This window comes from Rhinolophus hipposideros (assembly GCF_964194185.1).
Source record: "Rhinolophus hipposideros genome assembly, chromosome: 24".
In the NCBI taxonomy this organism is placed as follows: Eukaryota; Metazoa; Chordata; class Mammalia; order Chiroptera; family Rhinolophidae; genus Rhinolophus; species Rhinolophus hipposideros.
In genome coordinates this window covers 25,623,832-25,647,213 of record NC_138070.1, presented here as the reverse complement: position 1 = coordinate 25,647,213, position 23,382 = coordinate 25,623,832, and the positions used below count along the sequence as shown (strand labels likewise).

The following is a 23,382-nucleotide window of genomic DNA, read 5'->3' as shown; positions in this document are numbered from 1 at the left end:
GGGTTAAGCTTTGCTCTCTTCCTCTTCCTCTTTAAAAATGTGCATGTTCTTTAGTGTGCATAAGAGGTTTGTCTCAGGAGGACCAGCGAGAGCCTTGGGCGGGAGGTGGGAGGAGAGGCAGAAGGAAACCAGCCTCCCAGTGGCCAGCTGGCTCTGTGCCACACACTGCACTACCTGTGACCTCGCTGCCCCGGTGTAGGGACAAAGAGGCAGCATCAGAGGAGATAAGTAACTGCCCACAGCCACACAGGGAGTCACCGTTGAGCCAGGATTCCGACTCAGACCTAGCCAATGCCAAAGTCTGTTTTCTTCATCCCAAACCACATCCCAATGGGATACTGAAGAGGGCTTGGGAAAGGTAGGTCTGGGGAATCCCCAAAGTTCAGCTGTAGGGTCATTTCACCCACGGTCAGCCTGGCCCAGGTGGGTGGGCAGCCCGTCCCTATGAGAACACCTCAGGGCTCAGCCAGGGAGCCCCATCCTCTTCCACACTCACCCCCTGCCTCTCAACCGCTGTTTCCTGACATGCTGGAGACGGACCTGTCACCTTCCAGCAGGCCTGCTTCTCAGACTCTTTGCTTCTGAGAGACAGACAGAGCCCGCACCCGCTCTTCATGTCTCATCCTCCCTGATTCTCCTAGGTCCTGAGCAATGAAAAGACCCTGACGCTCAAAGCCGTCCGCCAGGAGGATGCTGGGAAGTATGTGTGCCGAGCGGTGGTGCCCCGGGTGGGAGCCGGGGAGCGAGAGGTGACCCTGACCGTCAATGGTAAGATCCCCACTCCTGCAAGGACGGGGGTGGGAGGGAGGGCATGGAGAGGGACCCAAGGCATCTTGGTCCCAGGCAGTGCCCCAGAGGGCTGTCATCTGTCCTGGGCGTTGCTACCACCTCCAATTATGGGTCCATAGAAATGATGTCCACCTTCTCCAGTTTATGTTGGAGCTCAGCCCTTACATGAGGAAGGACCTGGGTAGTTTTCTCGTCACCTCCCTGCTTCTTTGTTATCTTCTAAGGGGTCTCAGCCCTAAGAGTGGTAGCTTATGAATCTTGTCCTAGCCAAGAAAAAAGGGCCCAAGGGTCACTGGGCAACCAGAGCCATATCCACCCCTGAAATGTGCCCTCAGCCCTGGTGGGAATTTAAGGAAGCACCTCTGGACTCCTGATTGGCCTCTTCCCACTGCTTTAAAGCAGCTCAACCACAAAGACCTGTCACCATCCCCACAAGACCAAGCCATCAGAGGGTCCCATTAAGAGAAGGGAAGGTGCCTTACTACATATAATAAAAATCATTACAGCAGGAGAGTGTTTTCATATCTCTATAAGAACACAGTGTGAGCTAATACATGACTATTATAGGGAGCATTTAGGGGGTAGGGCTGAGACCAGGCCTGGCCAATAGAAGGTTGTGGAGAAGCTGGGACCCAGCTCAGGTCAGACCCAAGCTGTCTGTGGCACCCGGATAGAAATCCATTGTCCCTGCTACAATGAGTGCCTGGGCCTCAGTTGGAACGCCAGGTGCTGGTTTGAGAGGGTGAGAAACACTAAGGCCCAGTCCCTCTGCCACTTGCAGAATTCCCCACTTGGCTGGGTTTCTGGTGTCCCGCCTCATGTCTGTCATGCCCATGACCCTTTGCAAGCCCTGCTCCCGCCACAGTCTGCCAGATTCCTAGGGAGGTGCTGAGCCGAGTTCTAGAAATGTGCCCAGTCAGCTTCATCTGGACCCAGGAAGCTGCCCCTTGACAGCCTCACCTATGCTCCCCCTTCGCTAGAAAACTAACCAGCATGGGGCTCCCTCAGCCATCCACCTATGCTGTCCCCATAAGCCAGCCCCACTCCATCTATGTCCTTTCCTCTCCCCTCCCCAAGCGTTGTGGCAGCCCCAGGGAGAGGGATTATCTACCCAGACCCCACAGTGTTCACAGGCTACCTGTCCTGGGCAGACACCTGACTCAGGAGACTTCCTGCCTTTCCTGTGTGTCCCTAGGATGCCACCAATAAATTGGCACTGCAGGGCTAAAAATAACAGCATCTGATCGTGCCTCTGTATATCCATGGCAACACCGGCTGCAGCCTTTTCCTGCCGCTCCGGTGTCTGACACTCAGCTCAGGCGCCAGGCCCTAGTGAAATCAGCCTCTCCTGCTGCCAACTCTGGGAGGGCCTGGGCAGTGCTGGCCCACGACTGCGGTGGCCGCTCCAGTCCACTCACCCCGTGACCAGCTTGGCTAGGGCCTCCAGACTCACATGTGGCCTCCAGGGGACCCCGGCCTGAGGCTTTTAAAGGAACATCCCAATTTCTGAGGAAAACCTGGGCAGATAAAGGAGGGACTGACATTCCATTGTCACTTTAGACATGCAGGCATTTCCCAGCAGAGATTTTTAAAGTGGTTTGTTGAGGAGGGAACGCACATCTCAGAGGGACATTTCTCTTGGATGGGGCACCCAGACTGGGCCCTGGCATCCGCCCAGAGTTTAATTGGCTCCCTCCAGGGTCTGGCTTTCCATCTCCCTCTTCTGCCTCCAATCCTCCCACACAAGCTCCCCTAGGTGGCCAGGAAGAGAAACACCCAAGGGATGGGAGTGAAACAAGGAAGCTGTTTGTTTCTGCTCAGGGTCGTGTCACCCTCAGGCGGAGGGGGGGTTAAGGAGCCCAGGGAGAGGAGCCTACCAGCCTTCCCAGGCGTCTGGAGAGCAGGTGAAAGGACAGCGCAGACCTCCACAAAGGGGCCTGGACTAGACTGAAGGATCTGACCCTCTGAAAGGATCCGGAATAATGGGGTTCTCATCAAAACAAATCCCAGCCGGTGGGGACTGCTGGCCATTGTCAGCTGCTTGGCTCACTCCGCGGTCTGCATGCAGGAAGGGAGGATGAACCATTACTGTCGCGCTCTGACTCCCTCAACCTCAACTACCGCTATTCTGATTTCCGGTTTCTTTTAAGAAGCACATTAATACAGACGCATCTGGCCTGAGAACTCCCCAGGAGATTCCTAGCTCCTGAGAAGTGATGGGGGAAATGTATTATGGTTTCATCACTTTCCGCCCAGGAGCAGAGCAAAGCCCCATCAAGGTCCTGAGACACCCAGTCCTCCTGCCTTTTGGCCACAGGCTTCTTGGTGCTAAGGGCTCAGCCCACTCATAATCCCGCTGAGTGTGGGAGCCCTGATCCTGAGAGTCCCTGACATCAGCCTCCCCCAGCTCCAAGCCATTTGCTCCTAAACTCAGTGGAAGTCACCTGAGTGTCTCCCAGTAGCTCTTTTCCCCTTGGCTGAGAGCTACTCATAGAAATGCAAATCTGGTTTAATTAAGGTGACTAATAAACAGCAATTATGTTTGCAGGGGTTTTTGTTTTGTGCCCAGCATAATTTTGCCTGTCCTCATTTCCCTTCCTCTGCCTCCCTTTCTTCTGTTTCCTGCCACCTTAGCCCCAGCCTTTACCCCAGGGATTGGGAAGGTGGCACAGGGCCTCCACCCCTTCACCCCTTGCTTCCATCGCCCACACACCCAGGAAATTGGCTCAGCACGTGGCTGAACTAGCCGCTCCTCCCCCACCTTTTCACTGCCAGGTGGGCCTCACAGAGCCAAGACAGGGTAGACAAAAGGCAGACTGGACTTCCGGGGGACTTGCTAGGCTCTGTGCTGCGGTACTTGAGACACAGGTGGGTGGGCAGCCCTCCCTGTAGGAGAACACCTCAGGGCTCCACACACACACACACACACCATGGGAAGATGTTGGGGTCAGTTTGGGAGCCGTGGTCTCACTGGGCCATGTGGGATCTCCTGAGACGTGTGAGATGAACGCGCACAGTGCATTCAGCCTGTCGAGGGTGATTCCTCCACTCGCAGAGGAACTCCCCCACACCCCATTTCTCTCTTCCTCCCTGGAAGCCCCGCCCGGCCCAGCACACCCGGTTTGTTAGGCAAGCGCGCCCTCCACTGGACATCGGTGAGAATGGCTTGACAGGGCACAGCAGGCCAAGACCGAGGTACTACCAGTGAGCGCTGTGTCCCCTCCTCCCAGACAGCAACCCCACTCCCTTCTCAGGTTGACTACCTCCTTCGTAGAGTGTTCCCTATCGCCAGGTGGAACTATTCTCCCTCCTCTGAAGCAGGTTAGCTCTTCATCTGTACGCTCCTGTGGTCCCAACACTCGCCAACGCTTATCAGTTGTTTATGTTTGTGGGGAAAGGGAGACATCCACCTCCCCTCCTCTGGTTCTTTTGGCGGGTTGAATAATCAAATCGACATAAGACAGATTAACAAGAGAAAAATAGCCAAATTTAATTACTAAGTTCATATGGGAACTCCACGTACCCGAGAGAGGGACAGAAAGCTAAAATGAGGCATTCTGAGCTAAGGCTAAGGTGGGGCACCTTGGGGCTGCAGAGGGGAGGAAGGTCAGGGCAGGACAAGAAGAAAAGCAGATGTTCAGTAATCAGCAGCTTTCCCTGCCACATAGCTAGGTCAAAACTATATATATAGGTTACTTCTGATAACCTCTTATTATAGGCAAGGCCCCTAATTTAAATTCTTGCAGGTAGTTTTGTAGAGGGAGAAGTTTCTCTTGAGCCCACAGGGTTCAAAATAATCCACATACCACAGAAGCACATGATGGGGGGTGACTCATTGTGAACCCCTGAATGCCCTGTCTTCTGGGCATTCTGATTTAGAAGCACCCACTCATGACCCCTAAGAGGTGCATGACTCATGCCTGATTTGTCTCCGCGGCCCCTGCCTTGCACTTCACTTTGCACACACAAGCCTTCAGGAAAATGTCTGCTGAATGACTGAAATAAGGAATAAACTTCTGAACCTGCCCGCGAGGGGCCCAGCCCAGCACCTTCCCTTCCTGAATCCCTGACGTAATGCTGTCTCCTCCACAGGACCCCCCATCATCTCCAGCACGCAGACTCAGCACGCCCTCCACGGAGAGAAGGGCCAGATCAAGTGCTTCATCCGGAGCACACCGCCACCCGACCGAATAGTGAGTGCTCCCGGGTGGGGGCTGGGGGGCCACACTTAGCACTTGGCGGGCCATCTCTGCCCACAGCTCTGCGACCACCTTTGCACTTCCTTTTCTCAGTGGGGAAAGTATTCCTCCCTTGCTGTCTTGGAAAGTCATCATGAAGACAAAACTCACAGGCAGTCTCCTTTCCCTGGGTTCATCTGCAAGTGAGGGGAGCAGACGGAAGAGAAACACAATTTCTTCCCTTTTCTGAGTTCAAGGCCAGTCCTTGGCAAAAATCCTACTCAGAGTGCAGCTTAGAGTGGGCAAACCCCTTTCTGCACCTCCCACAATCCCCCTCCATCAGCCTCCACTGCTTACCATCTGTAGCAAACAAATGCTGCCCCATTTATCAAGTTTTTCCCTCTAAAAGTGCTATTCTATTCTCCCTCCCTTCTTCAGAACACTTGTCTCTGCAGCGCAGCTAAAGCCACCTGAGTAGTTCACACTGAGCCCTCCCAGGTATTTGCATTTGTGAAAAAGAGCACCCTCCACCCCAGTCTAGCTGAAACTGGTAGAAGCACAAAAACTGAGAAAGGTGAACATTTTGCAGCATGGGGTGGAGGAGCAGTTATTATTTTTCGTAAGCCCCAGTGCCTAGGACAGTCCTGCTAGGAGGCTGCCCCAGGCCAACTCTGCAGGGCTGTTCTGCATTTCATGGTCCAGTAGTGCCAGGAGCACATGCTCCACAACCATGGGCCGTGCACGCGTGGGGCTGGGACGCCGACACTGTGCAGACTCCGGGTGCCATCCTGTACACAAGCTGGGAGCATGTTGCTGTTACACATTTCTCAGGCATTCAGTTCACTCACTGTCTGGAAGAGTCCCACAAAAAGTGCAGGAAGTTACACCTAGACCTAATACCTCTGCCTCCCTGCTCCCTTCACTCTTTAATTGTTTTAAATTATAAGTGCAACACATACCCACTGGAACATCCCATTTACTCTTGAGCACAGCCGTACAATCTTTCTCCTCACACATACAACTCTAGGTTAGCGAGTCTCACCGGGCTGATTTTGGCCCCCAGGGGACATTTGGCACTGTCTGGAGCCATTTTTGGTTGTCACAACAGGAGGGAAACTACTGGCTCTAGTGAGTAAAGGCCAGGCTGCTGCTATACGTCCTACAATGCACAGGACAGCCCCCCAAAAACACAAGAATGTCAATAGTGCTGAGTCTGAGAAGCCACCCCCAGTTCCCAGGGCCCTCCCAGCACTGACCTATAGGCATGGCCACATTTTCACAAACACTGTGAGCAAACGGGATGGGCGGGGAGCCTGCAGTGCACATGAAACAGCCCTGGGAAAAATTACACTACCATCCTTATAAACTAAGATAGGTTAAGATGATCACAAAGGCAACTCTCAGAATAGAAGCAGACATAAAGGTAACAAGAGTAGACTCAGCCACTGTGGGGCTGGTCCTCTGCCTCCTCCGGCCAGGAGGCAGCACTGTGCCCGAGGGCCTGGGGGAGGCACTTAGCGGCTGCCACAGCCCCCTGATGTCCTGAAAAGGTGTTCCTGTGCAGATCCAGAGAAGACCCCTTCTCTATGGAAATGCCGTCCGAGGTGGCCCAACGTGTGTGTGCTTGTTTGTGGTGTGTTGTGTGTATGTGCTGTAACATGTTTGTGTGTACACGTGTTTATGCTGTGGTGTGTGCCCATGTACCTGTGTGTACACATGTTGGCGCTCTGTGTGTGGCATGTGCACATTTGTGGTGTGTTGGGGTGTGTGTACACATGCCAAAGCTGCTGGCATGTGAGCCTGGCAGTGTCAGCCCTGGAGAAGGAGTGGCACGGTGGTCCCGGTGTGGGGGGCCATGGTGGGGTCTCCTCCTAATTCCGGCACCCCGGCAGGCCTGGTCGTGGAAGGAGAATGTGCTGGAGTCGGGGACATCAGGACGCTACACGGTGGAGACGGTCAGCACGGAGGAGGGTGTCATTTCCACCCTGACCATCAGCAACATCGTGAGGGCTGATTTTCAGACCATCTACAACTGCACCGCCTGGAACAGCTTCGGCTCCGACACAGAGATCATCAGGCTCAAGGAGCAAGGTGGGGGTCAGGGAGCCATGGGCCAAACAGGCCCCTTCCCACCTAGGGCAGGGCCCCAGGCAGAATCTTCCAGGGTCCTCAGGGGACAGAGTGCCTGTGGAGCTACAGGTGGGCTGATGCCCAAGGACAAGTCACAGAGCTGCTGCTCACATGTCACCCAGCCTGGGCCAGGTCAGCGGAAGCGGCCCTCCTTGGCCCAGCTGCCCCCCGGGCAAGAGGCACGAGCTGGCACCCGGAAGAAAGCTGCTCAGGGAGGTTGCCCTTCAAGGTGACATTTCAGGGAAAGGGGACCCTAAGCGCAAGCCAAGCTAAAAGCCATGATGAGACGCCAATGCCTTCTAAAGGCTCTGGCTTGCGTGCAGTCAGCATTGCCCTGATGGGCCCTTGTGTGATGCCAAAGTGCCATCAGGGGTGTGTGAGCTGCTGAGAAGCGGCCCAGGACCCCGGGTGCAACACTGTCATACCCCAGCGTGGCCGTGTTGGGGAGCCTGGCCCAGCTATTTCGCCTGACAAGTCAGCCCAGTACCCAGAAGTCCCCCAGAGGCACCCAAGCTGAGCTAAAGGGAAGTGACTGAGGTGCCCCAGCACCTGGGCCGAGGGACGGGTCTCAGACCCTGTGCAGTTCCCAGGGACATGGGAGGCACACGGACCACTGTGCCCCAAAGGAGACGCCTGGGCGCAGCACCGGACAGAAGAGCTGGGTGGGGGGTGTTGGGAAGGAGGAAGAGGAGGGAGGGGAAGGCTCACCCCACTGTGACTCCGGGTACAGACGGCCCAGCTCCATGAACTCCAGTCTCTACTCGAAGCTCTCAAACAGACCAAAGGGTGGGGAGACTGGGACGGGCATAGAGGGGAATCCAGAGAAGCTGGGGACACCAGCAGTGTACTGGGTCTTAACCTGGACTGCAGACCTTGACATCCTTTGACAGGGCAGACCAGGGGCCCTCAGCCCTGGCACTGCCTGACCCCTCCAACATGAAGCCACCCAGAGGCTGTCAGGCCCTGCCAAGAGGCTTGGAGCCAAGCAGGTGGTCCCAGCTGGGCCCTCGGGCCTCCGGACTGCCCTGTGGCTCACACAGTGTCCCCCAACACCTCTTTCCTAATAGGTGCTGCTTTGCATAATGCTTTGCACATAACTTGCATAATATCATCCACGCGTCATCCCAAACCTCCTACCCCTGTTGCTTCTCCCCCATGTCTCCCCTCAGCGCCCCCACCCCTATGCCCTCCTCTTAGTGTTCTCACCCCCACATCTCAGACCCCCACCCGCCTTGACTTCTCTCTCTGGTCCCTCCCTCTGGAGTCTCTAAGTCTCTCCAAGGTCAGTTGGGCTAGCCCGGGTCTGTGGGGTGATCCCAGAGACATGATTGAGGAGGGAGCCCCCTCACCCCAGCCCCCTCCAGGTGGCGGTCCCCCCGGTCCCACCCCACCCTGGCCAGCCAGGCCCTGGCTGTGGACGCTTGCTTTATTTCCAAACAGGTTCGGAAATGAAGTCGGGAGCCGGGCTGGAAGCAGGTACGGAAGGAGACATAAGAAACCCCCCTCCCCGGGATGGGGGGAAGGGATCTTGGGGCTAGTGGGGGAGGGAACCCCGAAGGGGGTAGGGAGGCCTGTGCAGGCCACTAACTTCTCTGCCCTCCCCCATCTCAAGGGTTCAGTGCAGTCAGAACAGCAGGGAGAGGGGTTCCCAGCTGGCGTGGGTGTAAGAACCCCGGAGACCTGTCTCCTACCTCACTACCACCAGAGCCCACAGGCTCCATGCAGCTGGCCGCGACTCTGGCTCTTGTTCCTCCTGCTCCGTTCCCTCATCCCTTCCCTTCAGAAGCCCTGGCTCCTCCCCTCTGGGGACAGCTCCCCCTCCTGTCCAGCCCCCGCCTGGCCTCCCTCTGTTCCACGCTTTCCCTGACTCTTCCAGCTTCTCAGCATCCTCACCAGCTTGGCCATGGCTTCCCAGGGTGTCAGGGCTTCCAGGCACTGCTGCCACCTACATAATCCATGCTAATCCATGCGTTCTCACTGGCTGCCTCCTCCCCTGCTCCTGCAGTTCCCGACAGCACTGCCATCACCGGGCTGAGCTGCTGGCAGTGCCTCCCTCCCCGGGCACCTGGAAGCAGATGGTCATCAGGCTCCCTGGGTTGAGCTGCTCTGTCTTGGGCCCCACAGGAGACAATTGCCCCTACCCTCCAAGCAGAAACCAAGGAAAGAGAATCAAGACATTGCAAACTTGCCTCCACAAGGCTGACCCAGGCCATTCCGAAGCTGTGGGGTCCTCTGCCCTAGTACTCCCTCTGCACTGGCCCTGCAGGAGGTCAGTTCCTTCAACAAGCTCCAGGAGGGGCACAGGCAAGCTCACCGAGGCAACAGTCATCAACCTCCTGCTATTTTCTCCCTGAGGCCCCTGAAAGCCCCTCCTAGTGCTTGGGATAGTGTCTCCTGCCTGTCTCCATCTCGTGTGTGTCTGTTCACACTCATCCAGAGGTCCCTGACCCCTTCCTTCGTGGCCGAGAATCCTGGTGCCCAGGCCACATCCTTGCATGGAGAGGAAGCTGAGCAGGAGGGCAGCCTCTCCCTCCAGTCCCTCTCTAGGACATCCCAGGGCTGCTCTGTCCAGCGAGGAACAGCCAGCACACACAGCCTAGGCCAGACCTCAGGAAGCCAGGCGAGGAGAAACGCACACAGGCGAGCTACAGAAGGAACGCCACTCCTGGGCCCCCCTGTCCCTACCAGACTCTCTCCCCTGCCCCTACCCACCCGCTCAGGGGCAGTTCTCCAGATAAGATGGTGCCCCCCCAGCTGTTAACAACTCAAGGACATGTGGACTCCCAGGATGCCAGAGGCAAAAGGCACCTTGGAAACCACTTTCTTGGTTCTCTAGTTTTACAGGTGAGACCCTGAGGCCCAGAGAGGTGAAGGAACCTTCCATGGTCATCCTTTGGCTCTGAGCTCAGCTGAGACAAGACCAAGTTTTTCAATAGGAATCTGAGGGGAAAGGAAATCAAACCCAAATTAATAAAACGGAAAAACATAGAGCCAATGAGCTTCCAAAGCAGTTTTCCTTTCCTGATGGAATTAAAACGTGGAGACAGAATCATTTATTTGTCACTGAGGTCAAGTCCATTCACTCCTGACTGTTGAGACGGACCCAAGCACCTCCCATTTTTCAATCCCAGAAGGTTTGCCTTACCCACATCGTCCCCATCCCCTCCCCCGCCAATCTGACAGTGGTCTCTCAGCCACCAGCAGGCAGGTCATGAATGAGCTGGTGTGCCAGTGCTGGGGTAGAAGGAACGTACCAGCATAATCACCAAAACTGCCAACAAACAAGCACCTGATCCTTCCGGGAGGAGGGGACCCGCTACCTCTTCCCAGCAGCATCTCCAAGGGCCAGGGTTGCAGTTTTCTTCCTCCCTTTAAAGAAAACAATGAGAGGTTAATGCACAGCCCGAGATAAATACAGACACCCCCCAGCCATCCACACTGAGGAATGTGGGCCGCACGCAGGCAGGAAGGAGGGAGCCCCAGCCCTACAAGGAACTTTCCTACCCTTTAACATTTAGATCTGCTGCAGTCCTCTTTTCCATATGCCAACAGGAACAGAGGCTGAATAGGGCTGGGTGCCAGGCTCAGTTCCTAGAACTTTACCGGTCCTCAACTCATCTAAACCCCATAACACCACCCTGGGTAGGCACAGTGTGATCCCATTTTACAGATAAGGAAGGTAAAGTAAGTGATGGCGTCTGGGCTGTACAGAGCATGAGAGATTTGGAGGGTGCCATGGGATACAGTGGACGGAGCTGGGCAGGATCAGGGCGAGGGCTGGGGAATGGTATAAAAGGAGACCTGGATTTGCCCTGGCTCTACTGCAGGTGTGTGTCCTTGACCAAATCACTGACTTCTCTGGACCTCAGTTTTTCCATCCGTAAATGAGCGGTGTGGACTTGGTGGGCCCGAAGTTCTCTGTGCCCCTGCATTCCCTATTTCTGTTCCCAAAGGACTCTTCAGGGCCCCAAATCAGACGTGCTCAGTCCCCATATGCAGCCACAGAAGGGCCAGGTCTGTCTGTAAGAGCACTCCCACCCCCGCCACAACCCCTATCTCTACTGGGCTAGGACAGGGAGGGACCACAGAAACTCAGCAGGGAGCAGGGCTTTGCCTAGCTGCAGTTGGGGGCCACTCCCCAGGAGGGCAGCCAGGATACCCAGAGGACTAGCCTAGGAAGGGAAGGATCAGGACTGGGGGGGAGGGAGTGTCCAGGAAAAGGGGCATTTCTCCTTAAAGGGTGGGGGGGAGCTGTGATCCTGCTCCTTGGCCCCTAACACTTGGGCCTCTGGCACCTACAATTTCTGATGCCCAGAAGGCCCTGCTGTCTCGAATCTCAGGACTCTAAAATCTGGTTGTCCACATCCAGCCTCTTGCACCTGGGACAGGAAAGAGAGGGAAAGCACAAACCAGACAAGGGCAGGGACCACAGTCAGTTTTCAAAGGAAAGCCAGGACTTCAGACTCTCCAGCTACTGCGTGATGGAATATTCCTGGTTTAATGCCCAAGAGCGCTAAATTGTGCCCAGCCTTGCCTGTCATCTCCCGTGTCCCCTCCCTGACCCTTCTTTCCCATGTCTGCTTGCCTCCCTCTCCCACCACCTTTATTTGTGTCTTCCCCAGGTGCTCCCACCCTCTCCCCCACCCTGTGTGCCACCTGAGCTGACCCTGCTGGATTCTGCCTGTGCCTGCCCCCCACGCCCCCACAGGAACTTCCCAGAAGGGCCCATGTGCAGTGGTCTGGCCCCAGCTTGGCAGAAGCTGCACCCAAGGGAACTGGGTGAGGCCCTGGGGAAGAGTGGGCTGTCGGATCCCTCGTCAGCTGTGCTTGCTTCTCTCCCACAGAGTCTGTACCCATGGCCGTCATCATCGGGGTGGCCGTAGGAGCTGGTGTGGCCTTCCTCGTCCTTATGGCAACCATCGTGGCCTTCTGCTGTGCCCGCTCCCAGAGAAGTACGGGAGGGAGACCCGGGATCTCAGGGAGGGGGACAGAGAAAAAGGCCAGGCTTAGGCTGCCCCGGAGAGCAAGTAAGCAGCAGTGCAGTGAGCAGGGGCCCTGACAATGCTGTGAGCTGCGGGGCTGGGATGGGGCCGTATGCCTCTCTGTACGAGCAGGGCTTTGCGGGCACCTGGCACATAATGGGCACTCAGGGAGGGTTAACCGGACTGAACTGAACTTCACCCGACAGGGCAGTCAGCCAGCTCTTTGGATCAAACACATGTCATTGTATAGAACCCTATAGAAATCGGAGGGGTGGGGAGGGCGGGCTGTCCAGCCTGGCCCTCCAAGATCTGCTAGCCTAACCAGAAAAGCAGGTCACTCACACATGAAAAACAAAAGCGCATTCAAGGACCCGCTTGGTGCAGACATTTAAAGGTCTTTAGTCATTAGCAATCAAGTCCTGGTGTTTGTGTACTCTTGGAGATCGTGTGTGTCCGGAGTTTCCATCCTGGGCATAGCACGGATGTTCTATGTAATAGATACATGCAGACGTGTAAAAATGGGATGGCAGCGCAGAGGTGAAAACAATGGAGACACAGTCCTCTAGTCCCACCTCTTCTACCACGTGAGCTTGGGCAGGCCACAACGGGTCCCGGCCTCGGTTTCCTCACGTGTAACAGTAACGAGTTGGATGACGTGACTTTTGTGACCCTACCCAACTCTAACATCCTGTGAGCGTGAGGCACAAAAGGAATAATCAGAGTAAGCCTGCTCCCTCCGCCCCACGGCAGCCTTCACGTATGGAAAGAACCTGCTCCTCCACCCCAAGCAAAGAGGCTTTGGCAGTCTTGACTGCCCCCAGTGGTGTGGTCTCAGGACCTCCCTCGCCCCCCTCTCAGTGGAAATGACAGGGGAGCAGATTTTACCCAGAATTTTCTAACAGCTCTCTAACTATAAATTGGCTGCCTCCTCTAGAAGTTTTAAAGCCTCCCTCGTGGAAGTATTGACACAGTGGCTGGACCACCGCATATTAAGGTTGTTTCTGCGTTGAGCAGGAGGTTGACCATTAAGATCCTTTCTAAGTCAGATGTGTGACTCTCTGAACGGAGAGAGCAGAGCCCGGTGTAGTAGGTCAGAGAAGACTTCCAGGAGGAGGTGAGAATTTCGCAGGATGAAAGGACCTAGCTCTGTAAGGTGGACGAATGGGTGAGGACAACCTCTTGAGCCACGGCAGTGGCAGTGACAGGCTGAGGTGCATGCGCCCAAGAGCCAACAGAAAAAGAACTCTAACGACCCTCAGAATAGTCAGACAGGTGTTCTCTCGGCAGGAGAGGAGTGGGGAAGCTGCTGAGTTCAGGGGCTGGAGGGTAAACTCTGGGGGCGATGGGGGTGGTGAGGGCTTGCCGTCTCAGGCCCTAATGCTTAAGGATGCAGACTGAATCTGTCATCTACACTTTTCCTATTTTTATGTCCAGATCTCAAAGGCGTTGTGTCAGCCAAGAATGATATCCGAGTGGAGATTGTCCACAAGGAGCCTGCCTCCGGCCGGGAAGCTGAGGAACACCCCACCATCAAGCAGCTGATGGTGAGAATGCTGTCTTAGCCTACCCCTCCCCGACCTCTGCACCCTGACGGTCCTGGACCGAAGGCCTCCCGAAGCCCTAGAGCATCCATCAAGACGCGCCCTTCCCCCTACAACAGGCCAGGCGCCTGCTCTCAGACAGGAGAGAATTATTGGGTGTCTGCTGTATTGGGCTTGGTCTTCTAGGGGACTCGGAGATATCTAAGGTGCAGTCCCAGCTTTCAGAGAACCTGACCATTCAGTACAGAGAAAAGATATGCATGAAGAGCCATAATGTGTTGTTATGTAACATATAATTCTACACACATAGATGATACAGATATTCAGTGCATGCCCCTACCCCTCCACCCTGAAAACAGTCTGCAAGGTACATATGTTCCTCCTCCGGAACTGGCTTGCTTACCATAAGCAAACTCATAACTTCACCAGCAGGCCCAAGCCCGCTCCTCCTCCTCCTGATGCCCGTTGAACCATAACCCACCCAGCTGTCCAAACAGAAACTTGAAACACTGCTAGAAAACCCTGTGCACACTCTGTCCTGGTTGTGACACGCTGAAGGCGGAAAGAGCAGGGGCTGCTCTGTGCCTCAGTCTCCTCATCCGGGAAATGGGGATGAAAGGGCACGCAGGCCGCGGTGAGGGCTAGATAGATGGTAAACCCCTAAAGAGCCTGGAGCCCGTGAAGCACAAGCACTCGAGAGATGTTAGCTGTTTGCATCACTCACAAATCACCTGTTTCCTTATCTGTTTCCACTAGATGGTGAGCAAGCCGCCTTATTCATCCTGTGTCTCCAGAGCCTTCCAGCCCCTGGTAGACGCTCACCAATGCTTATTGCATTGAGCTGCCATTTTCCTTGGCTGCTCTTTCTCTAGCCAATTGATTTTCAGGTCCTGCCAATTACTCTTCAAAAGATTCCTCAGATGGGTGCCTTGCCTGTACTCCAGTGTTTCTCCGTTAGCTCAGGGCCTCATCATGGTTCCCTGGACAGTCACGGCAGCTTCCTAAGTGGTCTCACCATTCTGGTTTTTCACCACTTTACTCAGTCCCCCCTCCAGAGTCCCACAAAAAGGGTCCTTCTAAAACATAATCTGACCCTGTGACTATCCTACTTAATGTCCTCGGTGGCTCCCTGTGTCTGCTGGCTAAAGCCCACAGCCAAGCATGTGGTCAGGTTCTTCACTGCAAGGCGGCTGCCGGCCTTTCCAGCTCCACCTTCCTGCCAAACGCACGGGGCCCTCCAGATGCCCCAATGAACTGCAATTCCCGGCCTTTGAGTCTTCTAGACCTCAGAGGCTTTGCACAGGCTGTCCTTCTGCCTGTTGAATCGGTCAGTTCAATTTCACATTCTCCTGTGAGAATCAGCTCAAATGTCATCTCCTCCATAATTTTCCATGCTAGTCGTCCCACTGTTGGCAGAGCTATGCACTTCCTGCTCTTCCCAAACACTGTGCGTGTTTGGGAAGTGCATTGCTCTAATTAAAGGTCAGCCTCCCCAGTTACCCCCGAGTTCCTCAAGGGCAAAGGTCATGTTCCAGAATCTGCGTGTGTGTATTTCCCGGGGGCTAACAGAGAGCCTGACGCAGTAGGTCATTTAATCTTACAAGGGAGGAAACCGCAGCCTAGACCTGAGAAGGAATGGACGTCTCTGTAGATGAGCTTCATCAGGTCTGTGTGTGTGGAAGTACCTGGCCTGTCCTTCGTCCCAAATGGGACCTTGAATTCCCTCCCCTTTGGACATTCTGGTTGCCTCAGACTGTCTCCACACCGCCCAATCCAAACCCTCAGGGAAGAGGGGAGGTCACTCCGTAGTCAGTTAAAAGCGGGATGGGAGGGGGATAACTGGGGCAGAGGGACCTGCTGAGGGCTCTGTGGCTGATCCTCTTCTTGGGGAGACCATCATTTCTCCACTCCCTTCAACCCCCAACCCAGGCCCTCTATGGCCCCACATCGAGGAGAGCTGAACTTCGAAGTCGAATCCGGTAGAAAAGAGCTGCAATGCACATAGAGCCAGATCATTTATTGGGAAATGAAAAAAAAAAACAGCAGTAGTGAGGAGGTAACAGGGTGGAAGTCTTTACGCTGATTCCGTGGGGCTCCAAAGAGACCAAGAAAGTGAGTTGTGGCAAAGAAAAATATCGCAGCTCGGAGAGTGCGTGGGAACCCGGCCAAGAGCATGTCCTGTGCGGAAGGGACACATGGCAAGCAGCTATGTGCCACAGGATAGCTTCACTGTGGTTATTCAGGTTAATTAACATCCCCACCGCGTGCCGAGTATGCTTTATTTTTCACCTTAAGTCTAATTAGTATTTTAATTCTCAGAAAGTTAGAGTTACATCACTTCATTCATTCATCCAACACAAACATAACACTTGTAATGGCCCTACTGTAGCTCAGGCACTACTGTGCTAGGCATTGGTGCATCCAAGAATTAATAAAACACAATTCAATGATTCTATCCCAAAAGCATTTTGGTCAGTGAGCACAAGACCCAAAGCACTGTACCAGGTGTGCTGAGGACCCAAGGAGAAACAAGAAGCGAGGCGTGCCCTTGAGCTCTTTGGTATCTGTTAAAGAAGAAAACTTTCATTACATCTGACTCATTGCTGTGAATAGCAGGTATACCCCAGGTCACTGTGATTCATTGTGACTCCTTCTGAAGGCCTGCATTAAGCCCAGCGCTGGGTGATATGCTGCCCTGCGAGGACCCCCACCTGAGCCCAGTGGCCAAGGTTCTGTGGTTATTAATCTCCAGATCCGTCCCCTGAGGAGCACAGCTGTTTCTTAATCTGTGCGTGCCTGTCCCTTAGCACAGTGCTTGGCCTGAAATTCAGTAAATGCTCAATGAATTGAATTGAACTGAATCATCCAAGTGAGAACTCTGGAGGTGATTTCCTAGCCCAAGGGAAGTAAATTCAGTCTTAGGGACCTGCCCGTCACCCACCACCCCCACCTCCCGTCTCTCTCTGCCTCTCAGGACATACCCCCTCCTGACTCCTTCACCAGGCAGAGGGAGGTTGGGCAAGGGGAAGGGGGTGAGAGGGGAGGCAGAGATGGCAAGCTTCTTTCGAACTGGTTTCTCCATCTCTTCCTTGGGGGAAGTGGACGTTTAGCCCACCTCCTGCCCACTGAGCACTCATTTTTGGGGTTGCAGATGGACCGGGGTGAATTCCAACAAGACTCAGTCCTGAAGCAGCTGGAGGTGCTCAAAGAAGAGGAGAAGGAATTTCAGAACCTGAAGGTAGGAGTAGCCATGGGCTATGGAATCTGGTCTTCAGCTCAGATGGCCTAACCCCCATGTCCAGACAAACAACAACAGCAAACAGAAAAGAAAGGCCAGAGATCGCCTTGGGGACAAGTGCTTATTCTCTCCCTAAGGTGGGACACTCCCTGCAAAGGCACCTGCTGTCTCACCCCCACACTAAAGAGGGGAGAGAGTTATGGTTGAGGTCCCACAATTCTCTCCCACAACCTTTTTGCAGATAAATTTTAAAACTAAATATCCATGCTCTGGACAAAAACAAAAACACAGTTAAAGCCTGGTTTTCAAATGACCTTGCATTGTGCTGACATAACCTGCGTACCCATCGAGAGCCCTCTCCTTCCCTCCCTTCAGCGCCCTGCCCTCCCCACTGCCGCCTGAGTACCTGCCAGCCCTCTCTTCTTGGGGTTCCCACCAGGCTGACACTTCCAGCCCCCGCCCCTCACATTTCGCCCAGCCGCTCCCTCCTCCTGTCTGTCCTCGTGTCTTCCTGTGTGAGGGAGGACCGGCTCAGCCTAGGGAGTTCAGTGCAGGCTCTGCCCACCTGGTGACACCGCTCGCTCTTATCCCCCACCCCAGGACCCCACCAATGGCTACTATAGCGTCAACACCTTCAAGGAGCACCACTCGACCCCCACCATCTCCCTGTCCAGCTGTCAGCCGGACCTGCGTCCCACGGGCAAGCAGCGAGTGCCCACGGGCATGTCCTTCACCAACATCTACAGCACCCTGAGTGGCCAGGGCCGCCTCTACGACTACGGCCAGAGGTTCGTGCTGGGCATGGGCAGCTCGTCCATTGAGCTCTGCGAGCGCGAGTTCCAGAGGGGCTCCCTCAGCGACAGCAGCTCCTTCCTGGACACGCAGTGTGACAGCAGCGTCAGCAGCAGCGGCAAGCAGGACGGCTACGTGCAGTTTGACAAGGCCAGCAAGGCCTCCGCCTCGTCTTCCCACCACTCCCAATCCTCTTCCCAGAACTCCGACCCCAGCCGACCCCTGCAGCGGCGGATGCAGACTCACGTCTGAGGAACCCAGACCGCGGGCAGGCGGGGATGCAGGGGACAGGGGCCATGGCACATCCTGGCTCTCCAGATACTATGGGTACTTTGCAGAGGATCCCAGAACCGGCCGCCTCCAGGACAACCCCCCCCCCCCTAGTGCCTCTGCCACCGCCCTCCTCCGAAGCCCTGATCAAGCACAAATCTGGGTCCCCAGCTGCAGTGTGCCAGGGCGTGGGGTGGGGAAGTGTCAGAGGATGCAGCTGAGTGCTCCGGGCTGGACACTCTGGTCCCCAGCCCTTTCCTGGAGGCCCCTCCCTACCTACTCCTCCCACAGGCACTAGAGGCAGCTGTCACTTTGCTTTAATGAAACTGCCGTCCACTCTCCAGTCTCCCCTTGAGCTCTGCTCAGTGCTGCCCTGCACCTGTGCTCCTGTACAACCCTGGGGACAAGGGGGTGAAGCGCTCCCCATCCCCCACCCATGCACTGAGCTGCCCCAGAGACCCCAGTGCCCTCTGCTGCTCAGAGCCCACACCCTGGAGGCCGAGAAGCCAGAAATGGCCCTGGCCACAGGACCGTTTCTCACCATACTGGCTGGGAGCCCACCCCCAATTTGTTTGGTGTTTTGTGTCCCATACTCTTGCAGTTCTGTCCTTGGACTGGATGCCTCTGAACTGAGGTGGGACTGACCCCCTCAGACTGGTGTCCTAGGGTGGGGAGGGAAGGGAAGCAGGGAAAGTGTGAGCACTCGGGGAACACCTCGCCCAACCTGCCCTGGCCAGGCTGTGTGCCTCGGGGCCTCCCCACCCACCCCTGCTTCGTGTACTCTGCTCCACCCCTACAGCACATCCGAGTTAATATACAGAGTGTGAGAGCTTCTCTGGTCATCGGGGAGAGTGATTCCTGGGAGATGTAGGTTGGAGGGACTAGAGGCTGACCTCTTTAAGGTGAGACTTGCCTTCTTAGCTGATGAATCTCCAGAGATCTACATTCACACCAGGAACAGTGGTCCTGTCTTCAGTAAGACTCCCGGGCAAGGGAGGAAGTATACTGACACCTCACCCTCCTACTCACCACCTGGGAATAAACGTCAGGGCCGTTACTCCCACCAATCCATTCTTTCCTTTTGTTCCTGCAGAGCCACAGGAAGAACCCAAGAGCTCAGGGTTTGTTTTGGGAACCCAAGGTTCTTTGCCCTTGTTTGATCCATGTTTCCTAGGTAAGGAAGGCTGTCGACAGCTCTGGCTGTGGCGGCTGTAGCACCTAGAGGCAGTTTCCTCTCCTTATGGCTGCGCCCAACCCAGAGGCCCTGCAGAAACAGGACTCACCAACCACCCGACTCATGTCATATACAGCTCAGAGGCAAAGTGGTCATACTGGGCACTAGAGGGAGGGGTCATTCTAGGCCTTTTTCTCAGCAACATTCTGCGAGGGAAGCTCCTTTCTTGGGGGTTCCCGGTAAAAGGCCCTCTTCAAAGAGGCTATGGCACCAAACACCGTAACACTCTGAGACTCAAATCATGTTCTAAGGATGGCCTTGCTTGAGTGGGAAGCCTGATGTAGTGATGACAGAAGGGATGGAATGGGTAAACGGGCAAGTTAGAGGGCTAGCTCAGGGAGCAGGATTCAAATGGAATTTTGGAGAACCCAAATTGTCCCTAAAGTTGGAGTTCCTCGTAAGTTTTAGGCCCTTCTTCTCCAACTTCCCCTGTAGTCCTAACCCACCATGGAAACTTCGTCACGAAAGTCTGTGCTTCTTCCCATACACTGATTCCTTGGATGGCCCCAACCCCCCGATTCTTTACGCAGCCTTCTTAGCGCCTCCACATAGAAGGGTGCTCTGCTTCCGCCATGTTTCCTACTGCTTCAAAACCCCCCCAATGCCCTAGATGTCTTCCTTTGCAGCCCCAAGCCCAAAGGGAGAGAAACTGATGTGAAACGGAAGTTTATATCCCAGTCCCACATCCTGCTCCTAGGACCAATCTGGCCCAGCACAGATGCCAGGGGATTGGCCCCTGAGCGTTTCAGGTTCATCTTGATGAGCCTTCTTCCTTCCCATATACAGAGGATATCAAAATAATGTATACACATTTTAAGAAAGGAAAATATTAAAATTGGAATACTCAATATATACCGATAACAAAAGATGAATACAAGTCACATTTGACTTCTGCAATTACAAGAGGTGCTCAAAGTAGTTCCCATCAGTGTCCAGACACTTTTGATTATGGCAAACTACTGCTTGAGCAACATTGACCAAAGTGTCTACTTGTATACATTTTTTTGGCACCTCCGGTATGTGTTGCCTTTGCCAAAAGGGAGTAAGTTTCCAAGACCAGATACAAAATGCCTTGGCATGCTAGAACAAGGAAGAGGATGACTTAGGAGGGTTTGTCCATGAATTTCTCCTGGTCTTCCCCACCTTGGAGGTGAGTGGGATATCTCCCTTCTAACCCTCACCACAGCCTACCTTGTCCCTTGCCGCCTGCCACACACACACATATACATGGCTTTCATAATAGGGGAGAAGCGCTCATTCTCTCCTGAAATTCAGGGCTCTGACTCAGAATAAGCAGAAGCACAGGGAAGTAAGCTGTTCTCCCGTAGAACAGAAAGGACTCAGAAAGGACTCGTCTCCCTCCTGACCTTCAGGCACTCCCAGGGGGAGAATGTGAACTGTCACAGAATAGGCGCAGAGAGTCAAGACTCTGCCATCCAGTGCCCAACCCCCAAGCACACTCCAATTCACAAATACAGCAAAGGCTCTTGAAGGGATAGGTCACAAGTAAGGCCTTGGCGAAAGAGAATTAACAAAGAGGGAGAAAATTAAAAGCATCTGGTGGGGGGCGGGGGACTTCTGGAAGGTTGAGGCATTGGGAAGGGGCCTAACCTGAGCTGTGTGAATCCCTGAGTTGTCTCCAGCCCTATTTACTTCTCCCAAAGGAAAGAGGGTTCAAAAAAGCTCGTAAAGGGAGGTGTTAAAAAAAAAAAAATTAAGGCCGTAGGAAGCCCTTGAATTCCCCTGGAGGTGATTTCAAATTAACTGAAACTACATTTGTAATCTTCTATAATCCTCACATTTCTACAAAGTATTACCATTTTATAGGCAAGGGAATGAGGTTTAAAGAAGTCAAAAGACTTGCCCAAGGTCACAGAGCTAACAAGTGGTAAACAGGAGATTTAAACACACATGATTTCCTCTGTAAAATCTTTCCATCCTACAGTGCCAACTCAAGGCCACTTTCATTCTAGAATATGATGAAAACAGCTGGCAGTAAAGGCCATTTGCTAGCACCCACTCTAGGGGAGGCTGAGCAGGGACAGGCCGCAGCTCCATTAGGAAGGTGGGACTGACATCCTCCACCTCTAGTCCCCAGATGACCTGGAAAGACCATGGTTCCCGGGGAAACACAGCTATTCTGTGTATCAAATCACTCCCTCCTCTACCAAGGCCAGTGTCCAGTTTTCTGATAGCTTTAAAATTCACTGTTGGCTCCCACTCCCTGGATGGGAGCCCAGTTTCTAATTCTCAGGCTCGCTATCAGTCTGGAAAGGCCAGGGTTATTTCCACCACCTCTTCAACTTTCCTGGGATAGGAAGTGCTCTCGCTTAAAGAGCTAGAATACCACACCCAATCCGTTTCTGACGGAGCCTATTGAAACAAGTGCTATAAAGTAATAGGTCTTGAAGCTGCCTTTGAGCTTTCAGAGTGGAAATGAAAACAAACATGATGCCGTCCTTGGGAGATTTCTCAGAACAGGAATTGTATTTTTCACTTCCTGTATGGGGAAGCGTATATGCAGTGTATTGTGGTTGCTATTAAGGAATCAGAATCAAAATTGCAAGGAACACACTCCACAAGTTCAACGAGCTGTTCCCAGGTATTGTGTATGGTTTATGATGGCACCAGAAAAAAAGATGAAGGCAGTCCTGCAATTAGTTTCTTTAGGAATTTCCCTACCAAAATAAACTCTTTATTAAAATAAAAGTATAAATATTTAAATAAAACTGATCTTAATTTGCATATATATTTTTATTTAAAATACCACTTGGTGTGCCTATCTAAAGAAACATAACCATGTAGACATAAACCAATCTCAACTAAATCTTGAATTTTACTTCCCCTTTAAAAGAAAAGTTTAGAAGCCTCTTACCTATGTTGTTTCTAGGAGATATGACCACATAATAGCCATTTGCAGCATTCGCACCAAAACTACCAGCAATCTTTGAGAATCACTGATAAAGACCTCTCACCTTCATCTTTACTTCTCATTTCCAGTAAGGCTCCAATCATCTTTTCCCCAACCACTCTTATGTTTCAATCTTCCTAACTAGGTCATAAACTGGAAAGAAATGAGAAAATTTCAAGCTCCTCTTCTTTGTAAAACGAAGGATTTGTTTCCCTGGATGAATATACACTGTTGCTGTAGGGAGAGGTTTCTGTTCCCTAATTGCTATTCTTCCCGAGTCCCTGTCCCCGCTCCTCTCCAATGGCTAGGTCTCTGACATACTGAAAGCTTTCAATGCTACAGGCCCTGTAGGTTTACTCCTGCCCTGGCCTTTGTGAACACACACCATTCACAAGATACATAACTGATTGTGGAATACATCGCTGGCGCCGATATCCGCCTGCCACGCCGTGTTCCCAGACCTCCTCTCTGGGACAGTCCACTGGGCCCACCCACGCGGCTGGGATATCCTCAACCCCTGGGCCAAAAGCGCCCCGTGAGCCCACTGACCAGGCAGCTCAGCCATACAAGGGTATCTGTCTCCTGCTGCTTCTTCATCTCGTGGCCCTTGGAAATACTGTGGAATGCTACGAGAACATTCAAAGAATGTTCCTTTATAGCTGCCTTCTCTGTGGTGAATCTACAGTATTAATGTTCAAAGACAAGGTAAGTGAAGTCTCAGGAAACAGGAATGGGGAGAACTGAGGTCTTACTATGTGGAGCTTCTCTGACATCTGCTCCCAGTGATGCAAGAGGAAAAGTATTACTCAGGATACCGTGTTTCCCCGAAAATAAGACCTAGCCGGACCATCAGCTCTAATGCGTCTTCTGGAGTAAAAATTCATATAAGACCGGGTATAACATAACATAATATACTATAATACCAAGTTTATATAAGACCCAAATGTTTGCTCCAAAAGACGCATTAGAGGTGATGGTCTGGCAGGGTCTTACTTTCGGGGAAACACTGTATGAGCTGAATATAGGGATTCTTCCCCCTGAAGGACACCACCAGAGACAAGTTCAGGTGCACTAAAGATACCGCCTCCACTTCCTTGGCAAGAAAATTAAAGGGCCAGGGCCTTGATGTCCAAGGACTAGAAAATATACTTGTGGCACTAATGGACACTGCACATGAAGAAATACTTAAGGAAGAAGGTAGTAGAAATAAAGTGATATAGATAACGATTCAGGACTTCTACAGCAGAATTTTCAGGTAAGAACCTCCGATCTGACTTGAGAGTTTCCGTAGCTCTCCTGCCATGCAGGCCTCCACCA

The 23,382-nt window shown here is 53.4% G+C and overlaps 1 protein-coding gene across 2 annotated transcripts in view; it reads left to right on the top strand.

The window, feature by feature from the left end:
- KIRREL3 (kirre like nephrin family adhesion molecule 3) overlaps nt 1-18,754 on the top strand; it is a 562,991-nt gene extending 544,237 nt beyond the window's left edge. Inside the window, exons 10-17 of one of the 2 annotated variants that reach the window (XM_081037043.1) lie at nt 642-768; nt 4,882-4,982; nt 6,860-7,058; nt 8,538-8,573; nt 11,942-12,049; nt 13,514-13,623; nt 16,772-16,858; nt 17,459-18,754. In XM_081037043.1, coding sequence (XP_080893169.1) covers nt 642-768; nt 4,882-4,982; nt 6,860-7,058; nt 8,538-8,573; nt 11,942-12,049; nt 13,514-13,623; nt 16,772-16,858; nt 17,459-17,902 — 1,212 coding nt within the window. In that variant the 3' untranslated portion in view covers nt 17,903-18,754. The remainder of the gene's footprint in view (nt 1-641; nt 769-4,881; nt 4,983-6,859; nt 7,059-8,537; nt 8,574-11,941; nt 12,050-13,513; nt 13,624-16,771; nt 16,859-17,458) is intronic. The other variant, XM_081037044.1, reaches the window with a different exon arrangement.
- The last annotated feature ends 4,628 nt before the right edge of the window (nt 18,755-23,382 follow it).